We start from the raw sequence: 11422 nt of genomic DNA, 5'->3' as shown, positions 1-11422 counted from the left end.
AGCCTTATTCAGTGGCTTTCTTTAAAGCTTGGCCCAAAAATCACAGATTTTTTCCAAACGTTCATAGGGCCAAACCGGTGACTTTTCAAGCGCCCGTAAACTATTTAGAGTCTGAAATGATATCAGCGTCACCAGCCCCAAAACTCTTTGCCCGCTTTAATCTTCATAGACCAGTGATTCAAGACATCCTCGCCATCCCAAAGATAATATTCCTGTGGTCATCATGAGGCCCTAAAATTAGACTCATCCCTCATTTCCCAAATCTCTCCTAATGCTTATTAAATAACGATATTTTTCTCTTTTCTTTTCCTTTAGCCAGAGCTATCTAAAGATGCTCTGTTGATGAAAGGATGTCGGATTAGGATGTGTATGTTTTCTCTCTCTGCAGCTTATGTGACTGATAGCACAAAAGGAAAAAGGCCTGGAGCCACTGATAAATTAGAAACTGTTCCACACTTTCTTATCATCAAAGGACAACTAGTAAGCTGCCCAGAGCGAGCTCAGATGATGTTGAAATAAGAAAGCCAGTGTGTGTGTGTGTGTGGGGGTATATGTGTGTGCGTGCATGTGCGCCCTCATGCGTGTGTGTCTGTGTGTGTGCATGCTAGCAGGTGATACTGGGCAGGAGATAGGGACACTTCAGTGTGTCCCGCCATCGAGATATCATTCTGTCGGCCCGCTATTTTCCATTTTTTTCCTTTTTGTCAAGAAACATTGATTCTCTGCTCCTCTGTAGCTTCAGGGTTGATGGCCGCTTCACAAAACAACAGGAGGCTCATTCCTTTGATTTTCACGCACATATCACCTATATATTGCCTCTGGTGGGCCGTTGTACCCCCCCCCCCCCCCCGCCCCCCTCTCTCTCTCTCTCTCTCTCATGCACACATTAATAATTCTGCTCCGTTTTGAGGAAGCAACACACTGACGAATACCTTTCAGTGTCCTCTGGATCTTCGCTGAGCAGCGGTCGCGTTGTTTTTCAGCATGAATTTCGCTGAAAGATTAAAATGTCCCGTTGTGGAGAAACCGGGTTTGAGAAGAGCTAATGGGATGTAAAAAAAATGTATCATACTCTGACATCTCCTCTATCCTTAGAAGGTTATGTATTATGCATCGGTTTAGCTCATGCATATTGGGAGGGGCTTTGCATTGTGAAGTGCGTGGGTGTAAATACTGTATACATCAAAGAGCCTAACCTAAAGAGCCAAACACAGGCAGAAAACCAGTGAGTAATATTTTCTCTCTGTGCGAGTCTTAAGTCTCTTTACGGGAACTTGTGGGGTTGTTTACCGTCTGCTCATCCATCCTCTCTCCAGCGCTGACACAATCTGATAGGTGTCAAAGAGAATTTTATGTTTTCTCCTCAACTTCTGCTGTCTGTTTTCCCTCCTCTCAAAAGATGACACATTTCGACTGCCGAGGGTTAAGGAATGAGATTATCTTATTACGTTATAGTGTAAATTCTTTAATCAGCTCAGTTCAAGCCGCTAAGGAGTACAGCCTCGTTTCAGCATCCGTGAAGAGGGGCCAGCTTGAATTAACGGCGACGTCCTTCAGATTCAGCATTATCTTTCTTATTTTTAGTAGATATTGTTTGACATATCAACGTTAATTCCCAAACTTTTAAGGCATTTCCATGACACAACAGTTGCGCTTCATTTATCCAAAACGTAGACACTGACTGTATAGTGAACACTGAACGTTAAACTGAAATCAAAGCAGGAAAAGGAGAGTAATTATTCATAAGGCAGTAAACAGAAACAGCGGGAAGACAAATTGTACCTCCCTATCTCTCATGTGGTTCCGCTGCTGAGGAAATGTGTCAGGCAAAGGTGCGATGAGTGAATGAAATGCGAAAATGAATCGCTGATATGAATATTATGTTAGTCACCCAGCGAGAATGTTGATCATCAAATTCTCATTTCCGTCTGACTCTAACATTAATTGGAATAATAAGCAAAAATACTCTTTAGCATCGCAAAAACAAAACACTGATTATGTGCAATCACATAGATTCCATTTAATTAAAGACATTTCAACTGCAAATTCGTCCTTAGAAAGGTTTTTAGGACATATGAACAGGGATATTTCAAATTTTAAATGAGCTATTTCAGTGAATTTCAACCGTTTGAACATTGCACTTATCCATTCCTTGGAGATCTGGAGTAGTAAGAAATATGAAATAAATGTGAAATATTTTTTAGACACAGTGTTAAGGAAGTTTCAGTTCATTTTGCTGCACTCCATGGATTACACTTCTTGGGATGGCATAGAGGGTAGAGAAGTGGGCTTGTTACTTTGCTTTGTTTAAATCCCAGAGCAACTTAGCAAGTCTTGGCAGGGAAAGTGAATGAGAGATGCTTGTTTGCAAGTTGCCCTTGAGCAAGGCACACAAACCCCCAAATGCCCTAGTGGAGCTGCATATGAAGCTGGAGGTGTTGCTGCATATTGCTGTTAAGTGAAAACCTTGTAACTCCAATTTTGGTGATTTCATGTTTTCACGTCAGTTGAAGGATTACATGGTCCTCTTCTACGTGTTGAGGGAATTCTCAGACCTTTTCGGATCATGAAACCCTTTCCCATTGGATAAACTCAAAAATGCACTAAAACCAAGGCTGTTTTTCTTAAATCCTGTTGACAAAGTTAACATTTTAGAGATACAAGACTTTCACCCGACAGCAACGATATGTGCTCAGTCAGGCTTCCTGGATAATTAAAATTATTCTAAAGCGTTCCCCAACAATGTAAAAATTCTTTTGACTTAAAGCGTCCTCATCATGCTTGATATAAACATCAAACAGCCATTGAAAGATTATGTGTATATAGCTATTGGCACTAGTGAGCTGAAATTTAGCAGCATTGCACAGCATGGTGGATGTAAGACATGCACTAATCTTCAAATTGAAAGCAGCATGTTCACATTTTTAGCAGGGCAACTTTGCAGTTGGCCAGACTGAGACGGGGCCCCCGAGGAAAATGTACCTCGGGGTGATGAAATGATGGTATTAACAGACGATAACATGGGGTCTGTGATAAACTGTGTATGAAACGGCATCATTAAAATGAATCTTCAAACTGAGTTCAAGTGAAATTAGGAGGGAAAACAAACCCGACTTAAAATAGCAACAAATCCATTCATATCTGTTTGTGTATTTCTGTGTCTCAGCAGTGAAGACGGACCAGCTTCAGACCATTAAACGGGAGCTGACTCAGATCAAGATGAAGATCGACTCTCTGCTGGGACGCCTGGAGAAGATCGAGAAGCAACAGAGAGCCGAGTCCGGTGAGCAGCAGACAGGGGACCCGGAGCTACAACTAGAGCTAAAGAAAGAGAGAGGACACCCACTGCTGAGGGAAGGAAATTAAGAGCGCACGCTGGCCATCAGTCTTCCTGACATTGTGGGAGATAAGAGAAGCAGAGCTCTCTGTCATAACAGCAGACAGGTGTCAACACCACGCTGACTCGGTTTATATGAGCGGTCTTTATAGACGCCCTACACTAAGGGACGGTCTCATGGAGCAGTGAAGGCCTGTGAAGGTCATTCAGACATTTACACCTAACTCAGTAGTGTAGACTTTAGGCTACAGGAGGTAGTACTGTATGTCAAAATTGTTCACGTTCTTTAGGAATTTAGGAAGTTTTGTCCTGTTTTATTCAGATTACATTTATTTCGCCTTTTACAGGAATCTGCCTTGCATGTAAGAGCATTGAGTCAGACATTTACAGACATTTAACAAAGATAACATTGAAGACATCAAAGAACATACATAAACCACACACAGGGATGACAGTGTAACATTTCAACATACAAGTAAGCTAGGTGCTTCTGCAGGTTAGGGTTGTGATCATGTGATCAACAATGCCATTCGAACACCAAATAACCGCACCAAGATCGCCTGAAAATGTGAGTCTCAGTCGTCTCCCAAGCAAACTGCACTGCGGTTTCTTAGTAGTGAGAACATATTCCAAACCAATTACAGGAAATGACCCCAAAACACAAGGTTTTATAAGGAGACGGATGTTGACATCTAATAGCCTGCAGTTCCTCATGCTCGGAAAGCCGAGTGTAGCAAAATGAACCGAGGGCAAACCGCAGTCTGGACTGAGGTAAATTACGGCAAAGAGTGCAGACAAGTCCATCATGCTTAGCTAAAGTTACAGGGACTGGAATTGGATTTGTTTTGACTCTTCCCACCACCAAAATCTCTGTCCAATAAACAAGCTACTTGTGACTTTTGTCTACAAGCCTTGGTTCGCTTGTAATTGGGCAGTGAGAACCTAAAAGAACCAAATACAAAAATCCAACAAAATAAACTGCTATGGTTCAAGCCAAATAAACCGAACTATAACTGTTCTCACCTCCTCCATTCCTTTCCTCTGCCCTTCTCTCTCATTCAGAGGCTCAGAGAAAGTACGAGGACAACTGCGACTCCCTGCATGAGGAGTCTGTGTCAGAGACAGCAGAAAACTCTGGGGAGGAGGCAGGCGAGGGGGCGCTGGACGTGGAGGCAGGAGAGATGACCGACGGAGGCGAGGACGACTACGGCGAGGAGGGCAGCCACCATCTGGTAAAAGAAACGGTTGACAGGGCTGACGGGGAGGGAGAGTGGGAGAGTGGGAGAGAGGCACTTTGGGAGATCTCAAGTGGGCAGACAGTCCTCGCCTTCTGAAAGTTAATTTTCCAGAATTATTCATGGCCTCAGATCTGAGAGAGTGGGGTTTCACATGAGTGAATGGTGAGGGCGCCCGGACTGACAGTTTCTCCCTGTTGACCCTGGTTGAAGGAGTGGAGGCAGGTCTCTCCGCATGCCCACACACAGGCACAAGCACACACACGTTCATGCTTACACACACACACACACACACACACTGTTACAAACTGCAATTAAAGCAGAGAGCTCAAGAGACATGGAAGAGAGTGTGAGACCTGTATGAACCGGTGTGGATGTGACAGTGCAGCAGAGTGTTAGAGATGACATTGGTTGGCTGAGGAATAAGCCAGTTTTCTTTCACAAGGTCGAATAGAAAAACGAACAAATGTTGAATGGGCTGAAAAGATTCACTCTTGTCATAATTGCTTGGTGTTGTCACATGGTATTCATGTTAGAAAGATATTTAAAGAATCATTTTCAATCTTGGTAAAAAATGTCTCAGGGATAAGAATGATGATGAAACCACAAAGAGCAAGCAATATCACAATCCCCGATTTTCAAAATACATTCACACCAATATACAGCACAAATGCTTCATAACCACTGAGAAAGCTGGGAAATGTATTTTTCAATGGAACTTGAGAAAAACTGAGAAAGCCTGTTTAAAAATGTTTAGTTTAAAAAAAAAAAAATGATGCTACACGGGAAAGGTGAAACCACAAAAAAGTCTAGAAGTATAAAATGGATTGATGTTTGATGAAAGCCTTCTAGCCTTCTAGCCTTCCTATTTAAATAAACATTACTTTTAATGGAAAAAGTGCTCACCCATTTTGTACTTGGAGTATAAAAAAATTAAATGTTAATCGAGCAGCTTAAACTAAAAAAAAATAAAAAATCTAATTGCTGTCTTCTTTACACAGTTCTGGTCAAATATCTTATGGCCCCTCTAACTCCACGAAATAACATTTTAGCTTAATAGCCGTTATCTGTGTGCTGGAGGTTTTAAACCCCATCAGTGCTACATTTTATGCAGCACTTAAAGAATGTCTTTATGTTTTGTTATTTTCTTTTTCAAAAGCATTAATTGTACCATGCGAATATTTGATTTCATGTCAGTTTTTTCAAGTTCACGCAGTATAATCAAAAGAATCATCCTGTTTCATCTGGGTTCAGCTGCGGTTCAATGTGACCATGCTTATGGCCATGCTTTCCCTATTATGTTATATTTATTAGCCATTAACCAGGTGAGCGTGGGCATGCCACCCTTGATGAAAGTTTTGTCTCCTCGCTAATGGAAGAGATTATTTTTCAGAGACAGTGTGGAAGAGATTTATTTGTTTCCTGAAGGTCATATTGATCAGAGATCGTGATAATGTACCACAAAGACTCTTCTGCAAGTCGGCGGGTGCAGCTCTTGTTGAGCATATATCTGCAGTGACCTTTAAAAAAAAAAAAAAAGATAAAACGTGTCGGAAAGACTATATCATATCCATAATTTAAACTCCTCTCTGTGCTCTCACTTTCAGATAGAGAACCACGTATCGGATATTGACAACTGAGATCAGGTAAGAGCTTCGGATCTCTATTTAATCAAAGTTACAGCGTCTGTGAGGTTGTTCCGACATGGGTCCTAAGGTCCTGGAAGGCTCTTACACTCGGCCCTCGTTAAAGGCACAACCGCTGAACCGCATCAGAAGCATCTCTAAACATTCGTTAATCATCTCCTAAGTCATAAGCTCGGTGACATTTGGAAGGCCAGCGCCACTGAAGGGCAGCTAATGCCGACTTTGACAGAGGGAGCAATAATGACATTCCAATGGCCCAGAACTGCCCATAAACAACATTCATCTAATTGAATTGTGTGGAAGGGGGTGTGAATGGCAGGGCCTAAGGTAAAGAGTCCCCTGCCTCCCGCCTCTCGGGGTGCGGGTAATGAAGCAGCCACATCATCAGTTGGCTCGATGCTGGCTGGCTCTTCCTAGCGGGGAAGTGCTTAGCGAGTGTTCACGAGTCGCAGGCTGTTGATGTAACATTTAGATAAGTTCTCTCGCAGTCTTCTTTGGTTCCGGATGAGCGAAATGTATTATTCATACTCTCCAAAAAAAATGACTTTGTTCATTAGAGACGTGTAGAAGTTTTGTCCCGGCAAAATGTTCGCTGTAGGGAGGGGACGAAATATCGAAATTCAATATATCGCGATGCAAAAATGTGACGATATGTATCGCGGGGCAGAAGAATGAATCGCGATATTAGCTACATTTTATTTTGCTGTTGTAATGGCAAATGAGACGGCTTGCCCATCGCAATTTCACAAGCTCTCCATCGAAATTATATTATTTGCACTTTGTAATGACATTTTTAAGTTGTTTACATTCTAGCAAGCCAGTGCTAGAAAGATTTGTGGCTCAGAAATAAACAGAATTCTGCACAGTCATTCTTTGGTGTCATTCATCTTTTATTTATTACATCGTAACATGGTTTTATTGAATCGTGAACCGCATATCGCGTATCGAATTGTATCATAAGCATATCGTCCCATCCCTAGTTCTCTGCTAATACCCCTCCTCCTTCTGTCTTTGCCTGTCCAGGCATCTGGTGTCCCCAATTCCCAACTCTGCTCATCCATATATAAAGAGGCCACATGTTACACTTCGGTTTTCCATTTCCTTTCCATATGTCTGTCATTTTTAAATTCTGTCGGTAACCAATTCATAAGAAGTGGAGCCTCCTCAGAGCTCATACTGCACGTTTAACAAACCTGAAAATCCCACTTGGGCTTGTGAAGAATATCTAAATGTTCCGCTTGCAGGCCTACTGAGCACAGAAAATCACAGTGAGAAGAACCTCAGTAAGTCATGTCCACAAGGATTAGAGAACCGGCTACCAGCAAATATTTCTGCAGTTCCCGAGATATTTCCGAGGCCATTCAAAACGGACAAGCTTTAAGCTCTGTCTAATCCTCATCAGATTTACAGCATTATAAATAGCCACCATGTTTGAGGAGGGGATACAGTCCCAGAATGTGTTTTCATCAGTTTTCTCCTTATCACTGCAGGGTGAGGGAGCAGACACCCCAGTCTGTGGTATAAGAATTCATCATCACCTTCAAGAGACAGGAAAGGATCTCTGAGGGATCAAGATACCCATTCTGGACTGTAAGTTGTGTTCAAGAGACGTCGAAATCACATTTAGATGCCCAACTGTGCAGCACAAACTGAATGTGATGTGCTTTCTAAAGAAAATGTATTCAAGACTTGTTTTAATGCATTGGCCTGAGTTTACCTCATGGATTTTTCTGTGCATCTTACATTTTATTGCAAGAGGCTGACAACATCATACACTATTCCTGTTGCTGTGGGAGAGAGAGAAAAAAAATAAAACAAATATGAGGAATAAATGTATTTTTTCTGATTTATAAGTCGAATTACGTTGAAGGAGGGGAGCGTTGATGTTGATGATCAATTGTTGCTGCTTTTTTGAAATGTGTTTGCTCTGTAATTTCACAAATTGTTTTCAATGAATTTTTTTGTTGTGACTCAAAAATCAAATGAATAAATGACAGTCTTATAATCTGCAATCTCAGTATGATATGAATGGAACATCGGTACCGGCTGCTTTGGACTTAACTCATACATAAGCCAATAGCTGTGAGCATAACTTTATCCAGCTTATCCATTTATCACACGAACACCCTGCGGGGCTGTTCCATCATATATTCCAACTCCTGCCAAGTTTCAAAAGCAGAAAGGGCTTCCTGTGGTAGCCAGCCAACACTGGCACAGGCCTCCTGCCAGGGAGCAGCGCCCTACGTCTCAATGCACTCTTCCCTGCTCCGCCTGTGCATCCCAACACGAACTGCTGCTGTTCAGGAGCCAACGCCCTCTCTCAGTCTCCCCCTTCCATCTCCCTCTGCTTTCTGCACTGATTCCACCTCGTTTGGGCAAGGGAGCGAGATTATCTTTTTCGAAAAGGGGGGGGGGGGGAGCGGTATTATTTTAGGCCAGTGCACTAACAGGCTTTTAAATGATCCAGGTCCATGGTCCATGATCCAGATCTCTTAAATCCAGGAATAAAAATGGAACACTCTAACAGTTCACAATGGCTTATGTCGCCTTAAAGTTGCACTAGGCAAGATTTTTATGTAAAAATACACCCGTCTTATCAGCCTAAATGACAAAATGGGGCTACAACAGAGAAGAGCATCCCATCCCCACTAACTGAGATGTTGATTCACCATATTTGCCCAAATGAAATATTGGTGTTGAGTATGTACACTTTTCCACTAACAAGAAGCGACAAATCAAAGTTAAGCTTGAAATACAAACTGTCTAATAAACAGCAGCAAGAGAGAAAGCTGGATTCACCAACATTAGATATTTTTCCTCTCTCTTCCCTTTGGTATCCCTTGGTATATAAAGCATCACAGACCGGCTGGTTGGTAAACATGAGCGTGCTGTGTGCAGTTTACTGATGTCACATTATAGGATTTCTGGGTATTGAAGTTGAGTTACCTCTCGCTGCCATTTGGAGCTGCCAACGTGTGAAGTTTTCTAGTGCGACTTTAATGGGCAAGTCCGATTAACTGGATTATTAATGAATTGCTGCAAAATGAATTATGTCACTAGAGTGATTGGATGTCAGCATGCTCCATTGTTAATTAATTAATCATTCACATCATGTTTGCCCCGAGTTAGATCGTTTTTGTTTCCTTTTGCTGATGTTGTTTAAATAGAGACACGCTCACATGTGGAGGAAAAGTCACCTTGCACAAATATTACACTTCAAAAAACATGAGAATCCACCCTGGCAGCACTGCCTTCACAAAAAAGCTGACTTTCCTGCAGCTCATTCAAAAATAAGTGTCTGGTTAATGATGATAATGTGTAATATTTAGCACTATTTTTGTATTCAAAAACATATTTGAGGAACTGGCTCTGCTACATGTTTATCTTTTTTGCTGGTAGCCTGTTATTTAATGAACAGTATGGTGATGTGTCAAATATTTTGCAAAAATAAAATCTCATTGCTTTTAACTGTTGTAATTTAATCGGGTTAACATTTCCAACCTCTCAACCCTGACTCACTCTTTGTTTGCCCTGTAAATAGACCTTGCCATAATTATTTCAAATACCTAGTAGATTACCTAGAAAAACAGACATTTTATTAACTTGAAGAAAATGTTCCAATAATAGAATGAGACAGTGTGTTGGATTTGTTGCAGATGATCCCATACGTTTGAACCAGAGTCATGCTTGGGTTGGGATTCAACATGGGGCTTGTACTGTAGAGATGTGTAACTGACAACTGTTGTATAGAAATGTACATTTTTTGTAAAGATATTTTTATCAAAGGCATGTTTATTGTATCTTTGTATTTTCATTTAATGTACAATACAGTATATTCCGACTGTCGTAATAAGGCTATAGAACCCATTGCCTAAATCAGAGTACAATGACATGTCATTGTAGAAAACTATTTGTGTTCTTATCAGTCAATAAAATTGTTTGTGTCATATATTTAATCACAAGTTTTAATGATGAAGACTTTCTTTTACAAATAAATATAAACTGAAAGACAAAGACATCTTAATACTGCACTATTGTAAAATAACATGGAGATCCCTGCTATTGCTTAGATAACCCTCCCGAAATTCACATTGGTGCTTGGTGATATACATGCTAATTAGTTGCAAAGGGGTTTACAGACATCTCTAAATCTTTGGTAGATCATTAGGGCCTACCTGTTTAAAATTCATTTTCTCCTTCATTCATTAACATACATCCTCGGCTCATTTAATCATGATTTATAGTTGATTATGCAGCGTGTTACTGTTGCCATAAAAATTACATTTCAACACAACAGCTATACTGGACCACTGTTTGGAATAAATCTGTCAAATTATCGTCAATCAACAGAAAACTGGACGCCACCACGACAGATTGTCATCTAAAATTCCACTAATTCCATCAGTCTTGTTGGCCAAGCAGGCTGCCAGTTAGTATCTGTGTGTACCTTCAGCACACACAGATACCAACTGTGAGCCTTTTGCTATAACGGTCCGACCCTGCAACTGTTTACCTGTGGTGGGTCAGTCTACCCCCCCCCCACTAATAGCTTCTCAAAGTAGGTCACCGCAAGCATACACCAAACCCTGGTCCACATCCAGACACAATCAGTTTTGATCCAATTGATCGGTCGGCCCATCTGAAATATGGGGGGGAAAAAACAGTTAAGTTCAGGATTGAATCTGGGTTAGTTTAATTTCCTCTCCTGTCAGCTGAATTTGACACAGATACTCAACGATGAAAGGGCATTTCAATCCACAATTTGACTTGGATGCAGACAGACATTGGAGTAAAGCTCCAATACAATACTTTATAGTCCACTTGGGACCAGCCAATTGGAAATTTGGTGATTGTATTGACACGGAAAGGCTGCCAAAATTCAATAAACACACAGTGCATTTCCCTTAGTGGGCCGAGTTGCTTGTGCAAGTTGAAGAAGATGTTGTAGAATTTATGATATAAACTAAAAGGCACTCTGAGAATACAAACCTCCACCAACGCTGAGCAATTCTCCAACTTGCTGCACCTTGCAACTTGTTACACCCAAAGGCATCATTACTATCGCTTAAATTCTAAGTTAAATTGATTTCTTGACCCTGCAAACATAGCCTTAGGATTTGGAATCAGGACTCTATCTCCGTCAGTTTCATAGTAAAGGCTAAAAAACGATAACCGTATAATGGTGGAAATCCCAGATCTGGATC

The 11422-nt window shown here is 41.2% G+C and overlaps 1 protein-coding gene across 1 annotated transcript in view; it reads left to right on the top strand.

Moving 5' to 3' along the window:
* The window catches only part of ralylb (RALY RNA binding protein like b), a 42779-nt gene extending 36560 nt beyond the window's left edge, over positions 1-6219 (top strand). The window contains exons 5-7 of the mRNA XM_071895492.1: positions 3170-3283; positions 4400-4569; positions 6180-6219. Coding sequence (XP_071751593.1) covers positions 3170-3283; positions 4400-4569; positions 6180-6212 — 317 coding nt within the window. The 3' untranslated portion in view covers positions 6213-6219. The remainder of the gene's footprint in view (positions 1-3169; positions 3284-4399; positions 4570-6179) is intronic.
* The last annotated feature ends 5203 nt before the right edge of the window (positions 6220-11422 follow it).

The sequence above is a fragment of the Centroberyx gerrardi genome, chromosome 22, assembly GCF_048128805.1.
Source record: "Centroberyx gerrardi isolate f3 chromosome 22, fCenGer3.hap1.cur.20231027, whole genome shotgun sequence".
Lineage (NCBI taxonomy): Eukaryota > Metazoa > Chordata > Actinopteri > Beryciformes > Berycidae > Centroberyx > Centroberyx gerrardi.
Note: the sequence above shows the minus strand (reverse complement) of the source record. Positions and strands in the feature narration are given on the sequence as shown.